Source organism: Haliaeetus albicilla, chromosome 2, assembly GCF_947461875.1.
Source record: "Haliaeetus albicilla chromosome 2, bHalAlb1.1, whole genome shotgun sequence".
NCBI classification, from domain to species: domain Eukaryota; kingdom Metazoa; phylum Chordata; class Aves; order Accipitriformes; family Accipitridae; genus Haliaeetus; species Haliaeetus albicilla.
In genome coordinates this window covers 29,075,646-29,099,196 of record NC_091484.1, presented here as the reverse complement: position 1 = coordinate 29,099,196, position 23,551 = coordinate 29,075,646, and the positions used below count along the sequence as shown (strand labels likewise).

At 38.6% G+C, this 23,551-nt stretch overlaps 1 protein-coding gene across 6 annotated transcripts in view; it reads right to left on the bottom strand.

The window, feature by feature from the left end:
- The window catches only part of TPK1 (thiamin pyrophosphokinase 1), a 317,863-nt gene that overhangs the window by 94,469 nt on the left and 199,843 nt on the right, over positions 1-23,551 (bottom strand). For all 6 annotated transcript variants that reach the window (XR_011329666.1, XM_069812003.1, XM_069811993.1 and 3 more), the window contains one exon: positions 17,911-18,057. Coding sequence is in view for 5 of the 6 variants with exons in the window: in XM_069812003.1 (XP_069668104.1) it covers positions 17,911-18,057 (147 nt within the window). In the remaining variant the exon portion in view is untranslated. The remainder of the gene's footprint in view (positions 1-17,910; positions 18,058-23,551) is intronic.

Below are 23,551 nucleotides of genomic sequence, written 5' to 3'. Positions count from 1 at the left end.
TTTCTCCCCCGTAACAATAAAAAAGTGGCACAAAACACTGTCCCCAGATGACTTACTTATAAGCATATTCTTTCTATCCATCATATTCCTAGGAGCATAAGAGTTATAACACTATGGTTAATAACTTCCTCTTCAAAAATCATGTTCCATTTTTGAGAACATATTACGGGTCTATAATGAAACTCAGCAAAATGTTCTTTATTGGATAACACTCAATTTTTAAAACTATGTAATTTTCTCCAGGTATGTAAGAACACACCCACACAGCAGAAAAAAGTCTGAGGAGTTTTGGAAGGGGAAAAGTTCTACAGTCAGACAATCTTACTTTTTCACACATGACTACCTTCATCATTGTGATATATTTATAGTTACACACGCAGACCTACAACCTTTAAAACAAACTATGCTCATTACGTATTACATGATATATCATGATTAAGTGATACTTCTTTGCAGAAATCACATCAGCTACTCAGAGATGAAATTACTTCCAAGAAGCACCATCTTTTACTCTGGCTTTGTTTGGTCCTCACTTATTTTGACCATGGCCATTCAATTGTAAGGAACAGAATGGAAGCAATACTGTTTATTTCCTTTGAATATTTCTTAGGATGGAGAAAAGAAGTCAGACTTTTTGAGTGCCAGTCAATTGCAGGTAATGAATATTAAGGCTCTGGCTTGTGCCAGTTAGAGCCCATTTTGCAAAGACTGGCATGCCTTGCATGACCCACTCTGTCCTTGGAAATGGAAGTTTGTGTCTGATTTGGGAAACTCATTGCTTTGTGATGCAGAAACAGGGGTCAGATAGGAAAAAGGCTCATCCTTCCAGCATACCTCCCTCTGCTTCTGACTCCCTTCCAAGTCTTTTTGTGGCTGTCTCCTCAGATGGCTATTTGTCCACCTACCATACTAGCCACATAGTTGCCACAGTGCCTGGTCTCCAGAGCACCCTTTGTGCCAACTTATGTATGAAGGTCTAGTGAGAAAGTCCAGTTCCTTTCATCCATGGTTTGCAATGGGAGGCCCAGATTACTCTGTATGACTCAAACAAGAATTTCCACTAATCTGATTGGGACTAGGCAGGTGAATAGAGATAAGCACATATATACAAGTGTTCACTCAGTGAAATCCTATACAATCAATGAGAAAAGGAGACACAAATATAACAAGAAGTACCTTCTTCTGAACACAGGTTACCCACGTAACCCATACTAGCTGCTAAGGAATAATTTACTACACACAAGCATACATTACCTGTGATTTTTCAAATACTGGATTAGAAATAGTCAGTGATAGCACAGTTTTTATACAGGGTGGCGCATGATCCATGCACTGACATCTTATGTAGTGCATTGTAAGTGTACTGGTGAATATTTGCATTGGTTTAACATAAAATCAAAACCAAACAACAAAGCAACGGATCTCCAAGAATCACTCCCTCCTTCCCCAATAAATCAAACAGAGAAGAACCCTCTCCCCTGACTTCGTCCCCTACATGAATAAACACTGCCTGGGGAAGCAGTCAACACGACAAGCAGACTGAATGTGAGTGTGAGTGTGTGTAGGGAGAAGCAATTGTGGTAACATTACGTAAAGTGCACCCAACATGCACATACAACGGCTAGAGACTGTCACAGACCTTCACAGGAAACCCACTACATTCAGACGCTGATTGGGCAGTATTTCTCTGAATTTAACAACTGGGATGGCTGAGACTCTGGTAGTCACCTCAGGAGTTATTGCAGCTTCTGCTTAAGTCCACAGCTGTAGAGTGCAAGGAACAACTTTAATCCTCTGAAGATCAGGCACAGATGAGACTTGCAACAGATAACTTCTGATATGACCTTAGAGCTCACTTCAATCTCCTTTTCAATCTACCATGGATCCAGATTATGAGCATCTCTTAACATTTTTCCTAAACAATACAATAGGACAACAAATGCTTCACGTTTTTATCCCAGTAGACAATTACCATATCCATACTGTTAGTTCTTCATGTCTTTTATTTCATTCTCCTTCTCTAGCCTGTCTAAAGTCCATAGTACTCTCCTCTACAGTCCATATACAATTCATGAGCTCTGCATTACCTCTCTCTTCTCTTTGCATCTTTTCACCAATTTCACTCCTCCAGATCATTAAGTGCAAATGTTTTCCCTGCACTTCCAAAGATATTGCCTAACTTGGCCTAGATTACAGACCTAACCCAACACTTTAAAACCCCCTCTGCCTTCCCTCTATAAAAGGACAGATGTGATTCTGGTTTTCTCATAGTGTATTCAGTCTCTTCCTCCGTGCTGAACACTACACTTCAAATACTTTATGCGACACATATTCGTGAAGTATCTTAATTTCAGGGAAAAAAAAAAAAGAAAGAAATATATGCTGGTTCTATACAGCTGTGCTGAATGAACATTTAAATTCTGTATTTTTAAACTAATTTCAAGAAATTTGGCCTCTAAAAATATAGGTCAGCAGGTGTTCTGAGAAAGGAAAGAATCAATTACTTGCTTAGGGATTTATACAACTATAGTTAGAGATTAGCTCAGATAAGAAAGGGGGAAAATGTGCCTGTCCGTCCAACCACAAAAGTTTATCTGGCTACATACTAAAAGAGCAGAAACATACTACTGTGCCTGAGTAGTCTGTGTTCATGACAGCTCATTGGACTGAGACATGATATGTGAATTTCCTAGAACCCTCACAGAATGAGAACAAATCTTGCTGTAAGGTCTGTTATGTGATATCCTAGGATTTTCTTTTGCTCAGTCACCTATGAAAGACTCTGATAGCTGTAGTAATTTTCTCTTCTGCATTTCTAACCTACACATCTTGAACACATTAAAAAAGGCAGGAGGGAACAAACATCCATCCTCTAATATCTCCTGTGAACTGCTTTTTCTTATGACAATCAAAATAGAACTTGCAATATTCTGCTGAGATGAAAAATGTTTTATTGGATGGCACAATGCTCACTGCTCATGCACAGGGGCAGAAAGCTAAAAGATGTATATTTCTAGTAATTGTCTGCTGCATCCTGACACGTTCTTTTCTTTTTGTTCCTGGATATATTCTTCATTAGAAACAATCAGCTGTTGTTTTAATTGGCATATATATATTTGCCCAATCTAAGCCATGACATTCTCAGATTCAGACGTGAGATTTTTTTCTCATGTTTCTTTAGAACTGAGATTAATTAATTTATACTTATCCACCTTCTTCACAATTTCTCCTAAGGAAGTTAGGATGAATTTTTGACTACTATAGAAAAGTGAGCTTTGTGATTTTTCTGAGAGGATTCAGTGCTTTCAGTAAAAACCTCCATCATCTCTAAAGGTCACTCCTAATCAAGTCACAAGCACCAAGAAGTGAGACAAAAGGTGCCAGTTGACAGGTCACTGGAGATATAAACCTGGAGAACTGGATACAGTTTTTAATACGGTATTGACTCCCTGGGTACCTGGGCAAATCATTTCACTTCCTCATGCCTTTGCCTCTCTCTCACTGTAATATAAGAGTAATATACCTTGAGATCTAGCTAAAGAGTGTGACATGAGATGTAGTCTGATTCACTAATGGAAGATCAGAGCCTATATGAAAAGCCAGCTAAGTTATTATTCCTCGTCTTATGGATTCTTCTAAAAATAACTATTTCTACCACAGACTTTGTATGTCAGCTGCCCCTCATGATAAAGAATTTTGAGAATACGCATAGCCCTAATAATCTGATTTTTGGTATACAACTGGAAGGAAAGAAACCATGGTACTGCAGTACCACACTCTAGTATAAAACCGTACAGAGCAGTATCAAGCATGTCTAAATACTAGGCTTATTTTCAGATTAACTTCATCACCATTTCCCCCTCTCCAAGATGACTATGAAGTAGGAATTATCAAAACAATCAGTGAAGAGAAAGCACCGTCAGGTAAGCTCTAGCTGACTCACCATTGGATGTTTAACCCTCAGATGGGAAAAAATATCCAGTTATAAAGCAGTGGTCTTAAAAATCACCCTGCATTTCCAGAGTCCCATGGAAAAACACTGCCAAACATCAAGGAAAGAAGATCTTGTTCTCACTCCCCCAGCTGAAAGTGAAGTTTGCATAGGAGCAACCAGATGCAGGTTCTCAGCAGGAGACGCCTCTGGGCTTCCAGGAGGAGACACCAGCAGGGTGTCAGTCTCACTGAACTGCGGGAGTTGTCTCAGCCTGTCTCAGAAACATGAGCTCCTACCGTCTTTCAAGATGAGAGATTTGAACATCATTATGCATGGGTTTCCAAGTGCTACAGAAATGAGCAATTACACTTGCTTCATTATCTGAAGACCGTGGCTCAGGCTGATGCTTGTGAACATTGCTGTCCTTGCCATAAAAGAGCATAAATTAGGAGGAGGAACATCTCAGCTGCACATTTGAATTGTATTACCAATGTCAGGCAGCTCACCATAGTGCTGACAGTTATTTCTGACCATTTAGTGCCTTTTAACAGACTACACTAAATAGCTAAAACTGATTTACTTTCCTGGCTGTCTTGGAATAAAAAAAAAAAGAGAATGTTTAAGTATTTTATCTCCTTAAGAGTTTTCTAGGAATATATTTGACAGTTCAATGTGCTTCTATACTGGAAGCACTTAAAAACTTCCTAGACTATTGTTGGAAAACCTGTTTTCTAAATCAACAGCTTCATAATACCTCCATAAGGAGACACAGAACACATTTAGTACAGTAATCTGGAACTAGGTTTAAGTACAAAAGAGAATTAAAAAAAAGAGAGACGTGCATGAAGGGCATTACTATTCATAAATTATAACAGAGATTTCATGTTGCCCTGATACTTCTGCAATATCACTGATCGCTTGTGAACAGGTAAGAAAGGAGATCCATAAGTCAGATACATGAAAGACCAAGAAGTGACACAGGCTGAATGGCATTATTAATTCAGTTGATATCATCGAGCTTACAGAAAATCGATAAAATATGTGTAACAGAGATGATGAGCTACTTCCTTTAACTGCACAGGTCCTGAAGTACACCTTCATTTGTGGCATACATCATCTGGCACAGCAGAGTAGCTGGATAACTCAGGCTGCTGCTCAAGGGTTCTGCCTGTGGCCACCCATCTCGCACAACAGGAATATACCAGACTCTCCACGTTCCTCATGGGATTTCAAGAACCAGTGAGCATGGGTGGGTTAAGGCTGCATGCAGTAGCTTGCACACCTACAACACATGGAAATAACTCCCATGCAATCCTGAATGGACAGGAGGGTCTGGGACTTCACGCAGAGACATAGTGGCCATGCAGAGACCTACTGAGTCCTCCCTTGGTGCTCTTTTAACTGCTTTAAAGTTTCAGCTGATACCCTGGGTACAGTGAATACCTTATCAATTTTATTGCCAGTTCCCAGGTTTCTCTAGCGTAAAGGAGACAGGCAGCTTGTCCTTAAAGAAATTCACCAAACTCGCAGCTAACGAGACTCTCTGCCTGTGCCATCATTGCCTAATTCCAGATCTTCAGCTGCTCTCACTTCACTCTGAAGTACCTCCCCCAGTTGAAGAAAAACTGCTGGTTGTTACAAAGAGGAGAAAAATGTACCTTTTTTTACTAGAAAGGCTTCCTCTTTTCCCTGCCCCAAAAGGAACGTGATAGCTGAGAAAGGACTGAACAAGGTGACCTCATTATTAAGAGCCTAAGGAGAGATACCTGCTGCAATGCAGCTTTTAGACGCACGTATCTAAAAATCTTTAAGTTGCTGTGAGGTAGGAAGACCTCAGACTCATAACGCAAGGGCACATTTCATTGTGAACACTGTGGTTACTAGCAGAGAATTCTGCAAGCTAATTATTATTCAATCTGATAATTTATTCTTTCATCAGAATAAAAGGATTCCCCTCTGGGTGTAGCTCCTTCTCCCTCAAGTACCTGACATTGCTGAAATTGAAGGCTATAATTCAATTAACAACGGATGGGAACTTTTAATGAAAATTAACCATTCTGAAACAGATGTTGATGCCACAGAAATGCAGATACTCCCTATGAAGCATCATTGGCTGTCATGTGGATGGGAAAATGCAGAGACATCTTAACTTGGAATTATTCACCAGATGAGATACTATACTTACATCTGCAGACCACAATTCAATGAAGTGCTTAAGCACATGCTTAGATTTCATTAATCTGCTTTGCCATATGCTTAAATTTATTCTGTACTGGTAACATTACTAGCCAAAAGGTATATACTTTCATGCTAGTAAAACTTCCCTGATTGCTAAACGACCTTTGGATTTCTTATGGCATACACAAAAGCGATGCCTAGATTTCTGGATATAGTGGATAAAATACAAAAGGGAACAACATTTGTGAAACAGACTTTATGGCCGGGGCTGGAACTAATGCTAACTGTTTGCAAACCAGCACTGCTGAAAGGCTGGCCACAGACCACCACGGCTTATATGACTCATAGTTCAAAATGACTAACGCGACTGCCAGGCTTCAAGTTTAAAAAGCAGGAAATGAAGGACGGTTGGAAACGCAATGCCTACATAAGGTCGTATGTTGGCAACTCTTGAAAGTTTTATGTTAACTTTTTTGGGCAATACAGTTGGGAATAAACAATCAACATAGTGAGCTCTGTTTCTAACTGTCCCTCTCCTCCCCATTATTCCCTTTTGGAAAGCTGTTGCTGAATCTCATCAGACCAATGATTAAGGACTTTTTTTCTAATTTCTGATGGAAATTTATCCATCACTGGTTTAAAGCAATTTACTCTTGTTCTAACATTGGCCTTGAGCTTAAATAGACTGTTTATCTACCTGGCATTTACTCAGTGCATTTAGAGACAGCAAGCATTTCTCTTTTCAGCATTTTTCTGAGAGGTTACACAAGAGACTAAAACAAATCTTCTCTTGTAAGGTAACAAAAACATGAAGAGAGCTCAGAGTGGACAGAACTACTATTTCTGAACATGGCCACATAGTCTTCTGTATCAGGAGATTCCAGATTCTTCTCAACAGATACTTGTACAATGGCTCTAATGCACCTGTTCAATCTACCTGCATCTCCACAAGTGTCCCAGAATCACTTAGGTGGGAAGGGGTCTCGGGACATCATTGAGTGCAGTCTTCCAATGGGGTTCTGAACACTGCCAGGGCCAGAGATTCTCTGGGCAACCTATTCCTGTACATAATTATCTTCATAGTAGAAATTTTTCCTTACAGTTACCCAGAATCTCCTGTTTCAGTTTAGGACCACTGTCTCTCATTCTTTTGCTCTGCACCTCAGGAATAAGCCTGGCTTCATCTGCTTGATAACCTCCTCACAGACCCTGGAGGATTGCTATTAGGACTCCCCAAAGCCTTCTGTTCTCCAAGCTGAAGAAGCCCAGTATCCTCAGCCTCTTCTCACTGGGCATGTGCTCCAGCCCCCAGCCATCTTGGTGATCCTCCACTGAACCTGCTGCTTTGACATTCAGAGCTGCCTCCCACAGGATCCCTTCTACTGTGAACTGCTCATTCCCAAAAAGGGCCACCACTCTCCTCTTCTTCCTTGCCTGTGTTTCCCAAAGAGCTGTTATCAGATGATTCCCTATCAGATCTCCAGCCATATGAGCTACCCCACCACTTCTCAGCTATTCCAATGATTTCACAGTTCTGTGTCCATACACGGAGCTCTAGCTCCTCCTGTTTGTTTCCTAGGCTGCATGCATTTGTGTACAGGCACTTGAGATGGATTCTCTTTTGACTTGTTTTATCTTTCCTGAGGACTCTCTCACTCCATTCCTCTGCCCCTTGAACTTATCACCCCTAACTGCTACTCACTTACTTAACTATAAGCTGTCATCACCATCCTTCGATATAACCCAGTTAAAAACTCTTCTCATCAGGTTGGCCAGCCTGTTGGCAAGGATGTTCTTTCCCTGCTTTGTCAGATGGATCCTGTCTCGCACTAGCAGTTCTCATTCCTCAGAGGAACCCACGATCATAAAAGCCAAAGCACTTCTTGTGACACCAGCTACATAGCCAGCCATTAACTCACAGGTTGTGTCTGCACTTACCTGAGCATTTCCCCCTCATCCACGGGATTGAGGAAAACACTACCGGCTTGCATGTAGGCTCTCCTTTGCCTAAAGAGCTCTGCAGTCTGTCTTGATTTACTTCAGATTTCCCTTGGCAGTGTCACTGGTGTCCGCGCAGATGAGCAGCAAGAGGTAACGGTCCAAGGGCCAGACAAGCCTTCACATCCTGAATTCAGGCCCTTGGCAAGCAACGCAACTCCTGTGAAAGCATGTCTGGTCAGCAGATGGGTGCCTTTGTGTTCTGCAGAAGGATATCTCCAATCACTGTTACCTGCTGCTTCCACCTGTTGCTAATGCTCAGATGGCTCCCCAAAAGGAGCTTGTTCCCTTTTGTTGCCTCTTAGGGGCACTGTACCAATTCTGTAAATTTAGATCTGAGGATGGAGAAGGAGCCTTTCTTCTGCTGCCAAGTCATAGGCTTCCAGACTCCTTTTCTCGCTTTTAACAGGAACACATTCACTCCAAATATCTTGATTTCAGGATTAGGAGTAGGAAGCCCGTGCTCCCAGAAAGGTCATTGAGTCCAACTGCACTGTTGGCAAGTATTTTTGACTGCAGTTGATGTGAGAGTGATAGACATATTACAGTCTTTAAAAACACTGAAGAACTCAATCCCCGATCAGTGTCTCCTCTTGGGATGTTCTGTCACAGCAGAGAGAGTGCTGAAGTGCTGAGAGTGCTAATGTAACCAGTTGTTACCAACATGAAAAAAATTTGGATTGCGAACTAAATCACTTCCGAGAGCAAAGCTGAATAGTTCTAGCTAAATCTTGTTTATCAGGGTAATACAGCATTTTCCCTAGAACCTCAGATATTACTAAACTGTATCATTCTTCTGCACTGATCCTTATTTAACAATACGTGTAAACATAGAAAATCCATACTGTTGACACCACTGCCTTGGCTGATACAGAATTAACAGTGATACTGTAAGGGATTGGAAAAGCCTAAGCGATTTCATAAGGGGACTGAATTTAAGAGATAACATATTTTCAAATATAACTGAGGCCAGAATACGGATGCTCACCTTCTGCAACTTCAGTTAATGCCAGTACTCAGATGTGAGCAGAAAGGACCATTTTTAAGCTTTCCTCTAAAGGAATCTATAACCCTTCAGGCTTAGTCAACCATTAAGTATTCAGCATTCTGATTGTTTTTGGTTTTGTAGCAGGTAATAATTTATCATCTACTATCACTTCAGTTTTTACTGTCATTTACATTCAGTCTAGGAATAATAATATTGGTTTTTCCCTGCTATATTTTTAATTGTATGAAATAAAATATTTTCATTCATTTTCTTTCCAGAGGAGGCTCTGTCACAGATTACAGACTTCTGATACCCGTTAGTTTCCCTACAGAACTTTCTGTAATGCCAGGGAGGGAGTGAAAAAATCCCATACTCCCAAACTATCACTGAAATCCATTTAATACTCAAAGAGGAAAGCTCTTACTACAAAACTTCAGTGAAATTCACCTCAAGCAAAGCAGTAGGATGCCTTCAGGGAGACAGTGTCATTTAGTCGGTAGCACAGAATCCTAGGATTTGAGAAATTTGGCCTAACTCAATAAAGCTGAACAAAGAATTGTAACTCGGCAATAATTTAAGGGTGATGCATAGGCATGCTGCAGTAGACATCACCCCAATAGCCTCCAATACTACACAGATGAGGCCGCTTTGGTCATTGGTACAACAGAATCAAGAGGAAATATTGCAAGACCCAAGAGGAATAGATGAAGCCAGAATGACAAAAGGGTATTGATGAATTAATGCTTCATAGCATAAAACTGTAACTGCTGGAAGGAGATGAATCCTGGGAAAAATCTTCAGGGCAGCAGTGGCTGCTTAAGTTAAAGCAAGAATAGTTTTTACAAAACTAAACTAAAAAATTAAGGTATGATGATGTGCCAAGAAAAGACAGTTGATGGGATCCAAGAAATCTGGGGGGGGTGGGGAAGAAGAAGAAACAAGATTAGAAAGAGAAAATAAGATCTCGCTGTATGATGATTAATGAGTGAGAGGAGTGGCCTCTGATTAGGCAAGTCACAGAAAGTGTTCATAATTATCCCTCTAAGTCCTCTTAGTCCTTTATGTCTAATGGTAAACCTTGAAACTTCAAAACATTGTATTACTCCCTCTGGGTGTCAGGTGGCAGACAAATATTTTAAACCACAGCAAAAAAATCATAAAAATACTACAAAATCAATCTGTAAAGTACCAGTCTATGAGACCTTCATACAGACAAGCATTTGAATAATTTTTCTTTTTTGAAGTATAAAAATATGGCACCCTGTAGAAAGCTTATTAAATTAAGTACAAAATATTTAATTCTGTTGATCAAATTTGGAATCCATATTAACAGCCATTTAAAATGCCTTTTTTTCCTTTTTTTTTTGGCCAAAAATCTATTCACAAAAAGCTTGGGAATTCTTTAGCTTGCTACAAAATCCCCACATAGGTTCAAAGTCCTACCTGGAAAAAAATCCAAACAAAACTAGAATGAACACACACATGCATGCACACTCCAGCTTTGTCCTGTTTGGTTACAGAAGAAAGATTAAATGAACACACAGCAAGTGTATATACTGCTGTGGTCTTCCTCAGCTTAGCTCTATCACCAAAGCAGAAGTTTTACCAGCTTCCCATTGATCCCTGTTTAAGCATCAGCTCCTACCAATAACCAAACTTCAAAGACAAACATTGTATGTTTTGCTGCTGATCATTTAATGTAAAGCAGGCAACATGTGCAGTACAATAATTGTTTTACAGTACAGAAAATCATTAATACTACATTACACGCAAAACCCCAAAGTATCAGAAAACTGCAGAAAGAAGTTTGTTAAGGGTGGGGATGAAAAGGAGGATTAAGAATTCAAAGGAAACACAATTAATTGACAGGTTTGGGAAAAAACCCAGCTCTAAGAAAATTAGTTTTGTAACAGAAAACTACTCGTGGTTTCCATAAAGCAGCAAAATAGATATTATCATATTAACAAGATCATATTACAACAGCTAGGGGCAACAACAGAGAGTAGGAGCCTCATTGGAAGAGCTTTATTTAGTGTCAAGATTCTCTTAGATGATCATCCATCGGCTGCTGTAGTAACTAATTAAAAATCTGGACAAAGACTGAAAAATTTTGAGAGTAGAACCGTTGAAACTTACCAAACACTGGATATTGATTCAGAATCAAACTGGATGACTCCAGAATTTAGAAATACATAAGTAATCCAGTTAGACTCCTTACATCATCTTCTCTTGCAGACAAGCATTAAGATGTGAATTTAAAACCAGCTCTGTGATTAACATATCCTGCTATAGAGTATTACTCATTTCTTAAGAATTATGAGCAGATGAAAATCTCATTTAGTAAAGGCTATTCTTTTTCACTTGGCAATGACAGTTTGGTATTTTCCTTTCCTCTCTGAAACTTAAGGGTTTTTTTAAAGTGGTTACCTGCAAGCTAACAAATTCTCTTATGAATTTGTTGTAATCTGTTTGTCTAAGCAAAGGCTGTAGGATGAGACTTATTAAAAAAAAAATGTTTTGCATATTTCTTCGTTATACAGAAGTATTCCGTAACTATTAGATGTCATCCTCTGAAAAAAGTCCACAAAAAATCCACATAATTTCAAATATTTCATAAAATTGATGCAGATTGCACTTTTAACTGATGCTAAATAAACTGCTTGAAAAGATATGAGTGTTTCAAAAGCTAGTTATTATTTCTAATAATATTATTTCTATTATTTTCTACTATATAAGCTTTAAATACTTCATACTACACATTTGCTGATGCTGGAATAGAACTAAGTTATAAAGAATCTAGCTGTTAAGAGAAAATCCCACTAAAATTTTCCTTTTGTAACAGTGAGAAGCAAGATAGCAAGTAAATCTTCCCCAGGTCAAGATGTGATTGACAAAAATTAATTAAATTTGGATCACTGATATCCAGTAAAACGCAGAAATCCAGTACTAAACATGAAGCAACACCACTTCATACCCATAAATTACCATGAAATAAACCTGAAGTCACTTGGACCTGGAGCCATTTGAAGGTCACATTTACACAGACCCATTACAAAAACACATAATAAGAATGACTGAATCATCATTAGCCCAGCTGGATTTTCCCAGGGAAGAAGAAAAACACAGGCTCTAACTCTTAACAGTTTTATTTCAAAAACAGAAGTTGAGCTGTAACCAAATCCTCAAAGTTTCTTACTAAAGAAGGAAACTAAGGCAGCTAAACTACCAACATAGCAACTTTTTTTCAGAGAAGCCATTTAAATGTGCTACTGAAGCTCTGGAAGCACAAAAGCCCTTTCTGCAAGGGTTTCTGTGAAGGAGTCAGGCTCCCAGAGATGGGCTTGAGTAAGACTTTTCCACTGCTGATGTTTTTGACATTGGCAGTGTTTCTGTCCAGCTGAACAGCTGGGTTTCTTATAGAAAAATTCACAAAAAGATGTATTTATTGAAGAACAAGAAGTTGTATATTTGCAAATTCCATAGACACTCATTCAAGTAACCTACAAGGAACTTGAGGCACAGAGACTCACTGCTTTGTCAACTAAAGTTCCAACAGTGCTCTTTGAGAGCAGATACTAAACAAGAAAGATGGCCTTTCAGGACAATAAATATTTTAAGTACTAAATATATGTTTAAATATTTTGTTTAAATATTAAATTCATGTTTAAATATTAAATATATGTTTAAACACCTTCCTTGGCAGCTGGGACTTTTTTGCAACTGAATCTACCCACAAAATGTACTAATAATATAGGAAAAGGAGACATTAAAGGTTATTGCCAAGTTTCCAAATTCCAAAGTTATCCTCCAGAAGAGACACACTCACTAAGGATTTTCTCCACTGAGTGCCAGTGCAAGCTAGACCTTCTTCTTACACATATGAGGCAGTATAGAACTGATCTGATAACTCATTCTTGAAGTTCCTGCAAAACTCAAGGAACTGGCTGCCAGAAAAAAGCTCAGAAGTTGAAGGTATATACCCTGAACTTCCCATTAAACTTTACAAGCAGGGACACAAAGCAAACCAAATAACAGTGGCATAGAGAATTGCAGCAACAACTCCAGTAAAGTTTCCAGTCTTGTACCTTCCCTCACTTATATCTATTGCAGTGTCCCCATCTAGGAGCAGATATCCATGTGTAGTCACTCTGTCTGCATTTCTAAAATGGTTCAGGTAATACTCTCTGGACCTCAAGCCAACTGGCACAGCACTGCTCACATGCGTATGACTGTTCTCACTTGTCCCCAAGACAAGGCAGTACCCTCCAAACGCTTAGTAAGCGGTAACTGGCCTGTGCTAAACCCAGACTGTGTCCAGGCACTGTCTATAAGAATGATAGCTGACTCCCACTAAAACTGTGCTTGGGACCATGCTAACTAATTAGCTGCACAGCCTACTGTATGGCAATATTTATGTTAATTAAGGGCCTTATTAATACTTTTGTTACTATTACCATAATACTATGTTCCACCCCAGTGCAGAGCTGAGGATGTAATGGCGTTTTGTAAAAAAACTAAACGAGCCTCACAGTACCCATTCAGAGAAGGACGTGGGTTTTATCCAGTTTACAAACTAGGAGACTGTGAGATCAAAGGGCTATACAATTTACTTCTTTCCAATGAAATGGTAGTAAAGAGCCAAGAGTAAGGGATAGGACTCCTGATTCTTATTGCTCATATTTAGCTGCTGGACTACTACCTATGATGTTAAATTATTCATCATTTCTCACAAGGAAGGCAGGCATGCACTCACAAGAAAGGCTGTGTGCAAAAAAAAAAAGGGTTATCAAAGTATTCACACACTCTTTCAAAAGAGTTACCTATCTGACAAAAATATGCTGCTGTAACACATTTTCATGTGTAGGTAGCAATTCTTCTCTACATTCCAGGGCTGGAATCCTGTGTGGGGAAAACTGAACTGCTCAGTATAATGTAAAAGACAGGCCTCATTAACTCTTGGACATCTTCTCATTTCTTGGTCATAAATCCTATTACCTTGTATTACAAACTGCCATAAAACTCACAGATAAAAGATAATTTATGCTCAGTGTACAGAAGCTAATGTTTCTGTACTCCTGAGAAGCACACAACCAGAAAATGAGAAAGTATGTATGTGAAACCTTAAGCCATTCATATTGAGCATGGCTAGCATGATAAACATGACTCTAAGGGCCTAATGCTCTTCAGCTAGGGTATATTCTAATGATAATTGATATTACCAAAATTTCAAGCATAAAATGTACAGACTGTTGCATAAAATATCCTGCTTATAAAGAGCGATTACTCCTTATTAAGAATTCAGGCTCTGCTTCCCCCCCCCCCCCCAACTACAGAAAGAAATATGATGGCTATTCAGTACAGAGATACTTTTTTTTTCAATTCCAAACCACATTAGAAAATGCTTCAGAGCAGGCTTCACCTCCTGGAATTCTTACACAATCTCCCTATTTCTGACACCCATCCTAATCAGTGTTGCATGGCACACAAAAACTAACAGCCTTTGGAGTTGGCAAAATCAAAGGCAGCTCAATCTCCTATTTGCTTTTTCTCTGGAGCAATTTGAAGTCTTCGGACTTCAGCACTGATTTTAACTGTGTTGGTTATCTGCTCAAAAGAATATTTTTCTTTAGTGAACACTGAGCAAAAGATGCATTAAATTTACGCTATTTGTCATTAGTTTTCCTTTCCCATTCAGATAAGAGAAAATCTTTTGCTGTCAACTAACAACTTCTGTAGTTCCAAACTATGTTCTCATTGCTTGGGCCCTTCCATAGATGCACCTCATTTCATGCCTGCTGTCTTTTCTCAAGTACTTTTTTAGTAATTTGACCTATATTGAAATTCATTTATTTAAATTTAGATACCTACAGTGTATACCTAGATCTCAGCCTACCACCCAGTTTCTCCATAGAGTTCACGGAGACATGTATTTATGGGGTGTAATTGTTCCCACCTTTTTTCTCCTCTTCACTTCTCAGTGTAGTTCATCCTTACAGATCAGAAATGAATATAAAAGAGTTTACTTCCTTGTAGTTTTCCTCACTTTCCATGCCAAAACATTTTTATCAGTATATTTCAAAAACTTGCACTGTCTGTCCATCTATTTCCCTAGAGATGCCTCAATACTCAAAGTGCCAATTACCCTTACATTCAGCACTTGGATAATTTTATTTGCTGATGAAAAAAGGCTTTGTTTACCTGGTCCTCCTTGCTTGGTAGTCTGCAGTGGATCCCAAACCAGGCATTGTCCTTGCTGTCTTCCTCTATCACCCTGAAGACTTTTAGCAAGTCTATAAGCCTGTTTCCTACAACACTGTGGACTCTTTACAAGTGTGTTGAATATTGATATATTTCTTCTGCTGTAGCCCTCTATATCAAAATTGTAATAATGCAAAATAACTGTTTCAAAGCAATTACTTAATAGATTTTATGGTATACTTAGATATCTACTCACACCATCCTCCTCTTAGTTTCTGCATTAGTAACTAAAAATTCAGCAGCTTGACTTGCTATTCCCCTTTGTATCCTTCCTAGGGATGTTACGGGATTATCAGTTTATCTGCTCTATCCAAGCATTTTAGCCTCTGCCTAGGTACACATGATAGAGAACTAATACTAGTCTCCCGTTATAGTGAACGGAGAACTAATGTTATTTTAAAGCAAAAACATGGTTATACTTTGCTCATGTATTTTATCCATAGAATCCAATGAAGACAAGATTCTTCTTCCCCAAGAGAGAAAGGTTTCAGATCTACATTTTATAGAAAAAGCAACATGCTCTTAACTTTATCATTTGCATTAGCATTTGAATCTCAAAACCTTGCTTCATTTGTTGCACAGTTTCCAGACTTGCGTTTGAAAAAGTCAGTGGATCTCCCACTGTGTTCAACTCCCTCCTACCTTGATTTTAAATTACAAAGGGGAGAGGGGAAGAAGAGAGAATGTCATGATTGCGGCTGTTTACAAGAGAAAAATATCATGCTGAACTCCATACAAAAAAAAAAAAAAGAATACTTCCAAGCTTAGGATCCTCATTTCTTTCTGTGTATAAACTACTCACTTGATTTTTATCTAAACTATGCAGGATTAATGTTATTATCTGGAGGTACCACGGCAGTTGACTGAAGATGCTGACAGTGACAAGTTTAAACCAACGATGAAAAGCAATTTTGTGTCAAAGTTAGCATTAAGATTGTTTAAATGGCCTGCCCCCTATATCTGCCCTTTATTTCTGAATGCCAGAAACAGCCTGAAGTTAAAGAAGTCAGTTACTGGCAATGCAGACTGACAGCAGGAATGGCAGAAAAAAATAATATCCTGTAGAACTCTCCCCATCAACAAAAAAGTATTAAATGCTTCTCACATGGCATTATTAAGAAAAGAACATTAAAAAGTTTCCAGCAAGCCCAAACAATTAGCAACCTCCTATTTCTATTTAAATGCACAGATCATGAAGTTTTTTCAAGTTGCAAAGGGTTTGGTTTTTCATTGAAGACTCTTCTGAAAGCAACCTTAGGCATTTTAAAGCCACTTATGGAAATGATGAATGAAAAGAATTAAAAGTCTTTCCAGTCCAAGTATGCGTTTTGTAAGCTAAATTGGGAATTCTCCATCTTATTTCAGCTTTCCAATAGGTTCTTAGAAATATCCTAAAATTAAGTTACAGTGGTCAGTGAAGTACTGCACCCACAGATCAATCACAAGTGAGGTACTCCTCACTTTCAGATCTGAACCACAGTTATCCTGTAGCCCCCTTTCCCCCTTACTCTGCTGCCTCTATCTATTTAGCTGTGCAACTAATGATCAGAGTCATTCCTCGTCATACTGGCAAATGAGCTCCTGTGCCTACTATCTTTCCTGCAGACACAGTGCTTCAAAGTTGTTAATACAGCACCTGCCCCTGTGGATTTAAATCTATAATCTCATAGAACCTTATTAATGCTTTTTTCAAATTACAATGAAGCACATGTGGTGCAGGGTTTTGTCAAATTTATCTGTGAATGTTATTTATTTTAATGAAATAAGCTGTCCAAGATAAAATGGGAAAGTTAGTTAAGCTTCTAGAAACCCTGACATCAGGAAAAGATATTTCCAAGCAAATAAATGAATCACTGTTAGAGAAGACTCTTTGATGCTTAGATTTGCCTTTAATTTAAATCTTAGAAGCAGAAGCCCAGCAAGATCTTTTGTGTGTGTTGTTTTATGAATCAATAAATGGAATAACAGGCCTGAAAAACCACAAAAATAACACATCTTAAATAAATTCCCTCATTGATGCTAGCTGGATTTCCATCATAATGAACTGCACCATTCAGACCACATAAGAGCTCTGCCTGACGTGTTTGTCAGGAATTCCCTCATATCTTCCTATTATATCTTTCTTTTGTTTCTCTTACTGCAGACATCCTTATTGCTACTCAACATGCAAAAGGGCTGTATGCTATATTTAAACTTACTGGAATCTAGTTAAAAAGTTTTTGGTTTGGTTTTTTTTTTTGTTTGTTTGTTGGTTTTTTTTTCATTTATAATCAAAATCCTATATTTACCCAAATTCAGTTTTCATACCTTCTGGATTTCTATGTTCCTCCCCTTTTAAACAAATCTATCCTGAACAAATTAAACACAAACTTTTCCGAGGCAGGAATGCAGAGCCCTGTCATTTGCTGTCCACTTCCCTGCAATGTATTTTATATTTAGGCTCCCACCCTACAGAATACAATTAAGAAAATGAGTGTTTAATAGTGGAAGACCTACAGGGTCAGGGTGGGTGGAAGATCAGTTTTATTATGTAGTAACTTTTCACAACACTTACAGGTTGAAGCAGGTAAATCAGTGAGCACTCCTGGATAACTATCACTGGAAAAGGAGTGATATTTGTTGCATGAAAAAGTGTTTCCACTGATGCCATTGTTTGGTCAAAGCGTCCACCAAGTCCGCCCAAAGTCACAATCACATCGATCTAAAAGATAAAAATGGTCACCAAGAAAACTTTCAGGTGTGATTTCTAGACCCTGAAAATCAACAATAAAATCACTTTGGGAAAAAAAAAAAGAAAAAATAACTACTGACTATACAAGAGCAAATGTCAAATACAGTTATTTACTCCCATTACCAATAAATACCATTATGTGATTTTTGAGGCCGAGTATTAAAGCTCAGTAAATTCATGGCCAACATGTGGTACTTTTAAAAAGGACATAACTGTTCTGCCTAAAATACAGGCCAGTCTTTCCAGGTACTTATCTGTCTGAATATATAGAGCCTAAGATATAGCACTCCACATCTAAGCTCCTCAGCTAAGTGTGGTATATCTGAACTTTAGCATTGCCAGATCTTAATATCATTTCAGTATTATCCTCACAGTTTACAGAGCGAATAAAGGAAATTTCAAGTTAGGGCCATTATATGTCATTCTTGTTCCTGCCACACAGCATTTTAACATACAAGCAATCCCACTCACACGCTGCTCTACTCAAGATTAGGAGTACTATTGAAGTAGGAGGTTCCGTCCCAAGCGACTGGGACATCATCTCCCAGCTGTCAGGGACAGGAACAGGAGCACTCTCTTGTCCCAGTCCCAGACCCGCAAAGAGCACCACGTGACTGTACGCATTAGGCCACGAAGTTGGACTGCTGCTGCTCAATTCTCTCACACTCCATCAAGACTCTGAACACTTTATTTCCTATAAGCAGAAAGGGAGTATTTAAAGGCCTTGGTTAAGAGCTTTTGGGTCTTCAGATAAAAGGTCACTGAGTGCAAAGTATTATTATTATTACTTCCATAATGTGGATCAGTTATGTTCAGTAATTGTATTTTAAAAAGCTACCACTGAGTAAGTCATATCTAGAGCCCTACCACATTGCAGCTCTGAAGTCTTTAGAATCTGCCTTGACAATGGCCATCTGGTGAAGTTTCCAACTTTATAGGGCTTAAGTCTATGGCTACTGTGATTACATGAAGTTTTACTCAACCCAGGAGCCACATAATGGTGCTCTGTGTAACTGGAATGATGTATTAATAGCATCAGCTTCTATTTTTATTACCAGGGCTAGGGCTTTACAATTCTGTTGAATATTGGTTTGCATGAAAATTAAGCTCTTTTCCTTTTGGTGAAGAATTATACCATCTTTCTCATCACCACCAGGAAAATACTTGAGAAGCCAGAATAGATCAATATAACACATTATATTAGCAGCAAACACTGAAACAAAAAAAATTATTCTTGTACTGCAGACAGCAGGTATTTTCTGTGCAGATTACAGATCACACAGACCTAACATACAACCAATAGAATATGAATGGTAGGAAAAGCTATCTTTAAACAGGAGACAAAACAGCAAAAGGTAAAAAGCATGTGTTCCCAGCTAAGCCATAATATCTTTTCCATTTTATTGATTCCAGTGTAGAAACAAACTGCTTTTGTTTGACTGGTGATGACTGTGATTTAAAAATCAATTCTCTGAAACTAATGCAACTAAAAAGACCCACCAACACCAGCTCCCTACCAGACAACTAGCAGTAAAAATGCTGCCCACCCCAATAGAGGTTGTGGGGAAAATCTGCTACATTAACCTGGAACTGCAGTGAAACTAAGGTGGCTTTGCAAAGGATCAGGATCCACATGTATGGGTTTTTTTTCTTGTGAGCAATGGGACCGAAGCTTAAATATTAGCCTAGCCTAGCCTAGTTTTCAAAAAGCCAAGCAACTACTGTATAGTTTCTTGGTATATATGTCTCACCATAAGTGAACTTGTTTCTTTTGGCTTTGATGTTTTCTACAGTTTAAAAGATAAGAATGAAGGAAACACAGAGTTCCCTCTGACTTGTAATTAAAATGATGCAATAACATTCTGAATGTGTCATCTTTCCATTGTAAAACTGTCAGTATGTCAGAAAAATCCTGCTCTGTTATTTACACATGTGTAGTTACCATGAAGTACAGCACCAATCTCAAACAATGAAGTGCACAGTGACTGCAGCTTTTTGTGATAGAGATTTGAAGAAAAACATAACAAAAAAATACTTCTGTATTTTAAAGTATTACAGAAGTCATCCTGAAGTCCTACTCCTTATCTAATAGCAACAGCGCAGTGATCTTGTAGATTGTTTCCAAAAAGTAAGAAAACAAAACCAATCTAGCATGGAGTAGATCTGTTGAAAAGGCATTCATAAAACAGAGGCTTGGGGTTGTGGCGTGTTGGGAGAAGGCTAATAAATATATCTGAAAAGGGAATGCAGCTATTATTTAAGATTTGCATGGATTGTGAAAATGAAAAACACAAATATGTGACAGGTACGCAAACAAACCCAGCTGGAGTATGAGAGGAGCAGGCAGAAAGAAAAGCTAAAATTCTGCATTTCTGTGACGGCTGACAGTCCTGCCTTTCACTAGATAGTCTTGGCAGCAGTGACAGGCATCCAGACATTGTAAGGGCTTTTAGAGCCTCTATTTGAAGGTCTAGGTATACACACTTTGTTTATTTAACAAAAACACAGAGAGACTAAGTCCAACAAAAACCTCAAGAGCCTTTTCATCCCAAAGCTATCACCCCCATTAAAAAAACCCACCCAACACAAAAATCACAAACTAACAAAACAACCAGTTCCTTCCCTGCAATCACTGTTCCTCTTGCTCTGCCAAGCACTTAAGAAAACGGATGTGCCATGAAAGCTCATACACGACTCTTGGTCATTCCAGAACCTAAGACAAAGTGAATACCAAAGCACAGGACGTTTATATATTCCCATACTGCAGACAGGAAAGGCCATTCATTTTTCTACTATGATTTCCTGTATAACACAGGCTACTGTTACTGTTAATCAGCACAGCAGGTAGCATTTGACTAACACACTTCGCTTCAATTGAAATGTCCATGCTTCACTGAAATGTCCTGTCACCAGTCCCCTTACACAATTTGTTTTCACGGTGTCATTCATTTCCTGAAAAAAGGATATAAAATCCTAAATAACTACAAAGAATAGCTTGGATCATTGCAGGCATAGTGTAGAGGGCACCGTATTCTCTTAGACTATCTATAACCTGACTTAAATATATTGCACAGCATCTTTGAAGGCTATTGAACTTTAATTTAGAAAGAGTTGAAGATCTAAGGGTGGGATTCAGTCATGTTTAAATGATACCTTTATACATTAGTATCTCTTGAAAGAGTTTTAGGAGTCACTACTAAACAGCAGGGCAGTTAAAAGGAGAAGGGAAGCATAAAGAAAGACTTTGTGCTGGCAATTCAGGGATGTATTTCTTCCTTCTCCCCTAAGCTGTAATTTAGAGGGTGCAGTAACCAAGAGGAGCCATGGCTGCCACCATGTCAGAATGAAGTTGCTCAGGTTCCTGCTTCCACTCTCACAGAGACTATTGAAATGGACAACTTGCTGTAAACTGTTTGCAGGCTTGCTAAACACTATCTTTCTGTGAAAACTCATCCAGCCAACATTCCTCTTTCTGGTATGGATGGGTTAAATACAAAGATTTTCACTATACGATTGAGGAACACGTATTCAAGGAGAAGGGTGAAAGGACACAGGAAGCTGGGAACTTGCCTGGGGTGGGTCAAAAGAGTGCAGTATCTAGCTTTGTAATGTCAGCATCACCATGACATCTAAGAGCAAAGTCCAAGGCTCGAACTGACAGCAAAGGATGCCCATTCTTTCCAAAACTGTGCTCAGTTATCTCTGATAAGAAATCCTCTCCCCAGGGTATGGGTAGGGCTCTGGACAGATAACTCAAAGGATTTTCTTCCACATGAGCTCAGTTTCAGCCAGACAACTTGCAAACAAACATGCCTAAGTCTCAGAGAGGTGGGTAGGTGAAAGGGAACACATTACTGACAACAACCACTAGCACTGAATGAATTGTGAAAAAGACCTCCCCTAAAGGAAAAAGGGAAGGCGACAATAATCAAGATGTTGTAAAAGCTCTGGAGCCATGAATAAACCTCCCTTCCTCTGAGACCATAGAGACCACCCACTGCTAATACCTAAGATATTTCTATGACAACTAGAGGTCAGATATTGTATCTGATTCGAACATAGCTTCCTTTTTTCACCTTCTCACTTCACTGATACCTTTTCACCTTCCACAGCATTTCTTAATTTCCTACCATTCATAAGCCTATTCCTTTAATTTAAAATTTTTGGGGAATACGATATAGAGAATAAAATTATTGTAGTAACATGCACAGTATGTTGAAGTATATGCTGAGATATATATATATTGAAGTATCTTATATGTTGAAAAGCAAACAATTAAGTAGCAGTGTGAATGCTACATTTATTACTACTTTATCACTTTGACACTTTATCAATTTTGACCAGTTTACAAGAAAAGCATTTTTTTTTTCTTCATAAGACAATTTTGTCAACTCAGGATATGGTTTGAAAATCCAGATATATCCTTTCTGGTCTCTGCATCAGCTTCAGTACTGAAGACTTCAAAACACAGCAAGCACTTTCCCTGATAACAAATGAGCCAGAGTAGATTTCAGCCTATTATCCCATAGCTGTATTAGAGCTCTTGTGCTGGCCAGATCACAGTCATTTTTTTATATCATCCACAAAATTGCAATGTAAATTTAATGAACTATTAAAATCCCACAACCCAATGCTGAATACATAGCAAGATATAGTCCATTTTAGTTGATTATACTGGCTCTCTAGCTCAGTGTTTTACATAAAATGTACGGCATTCATTTCCTATGGGAATGATATACCCAGCCACACAGCAGCATCTGAACTTTGCTCAGGTAGAATACTCTTTAGCCAGAATTTGCTCATTGCTTCAGCCATCTGACTCTTCATGGGAACGACAGCTCTCAGCTGAAGGCTGCCATCCTGTCTGTGTACCTGAGATGATAAACTTCAAACAGCTTCATCGTGACCTCACTGATTCCACTAATCTTTGTACTGTATTGTTCCAGCTCCTTCACAAAGCATTTCTTACTTCCTATGTTCATTTTCTTACATTGTTACCCAAGTGCTTTCTCTATTTGTAATCCTTTTTATTTCAAATAAAAGGTTAATTCTTTCTGCTAATGACAATAAGCATGCAAACATATTGCATTTGTCTGCTTAAAACAAGCAACAAGTATGATGGTAAAATGGAAAAGGGAAAGATAATCTCAAAATCCAGTCATAGATTTGAGTAGCTGGAAGCATTTTAATCTTGGTTCAACTACTGACTTGTGTTTACATCTTCGGTCAAATGACTTGATTTCATTTCAGTGCTTTGGCTTTGCTTTCTCCTGCAGGTAAATGGAACATTTGAGGGTGAATATAACATCATCTGGCATAATTTTTGTGGAATGTAGACTTCATAACCATTGACTTAATTCTTCCTTAGTTACAGAAGCCTAATCTACAAAATCCACGTGAACTGCTGAACCCCAAGCAATCCGAGTTTGACTGCTTGCTCTTGTGCTGAATATTGCTGTATGAC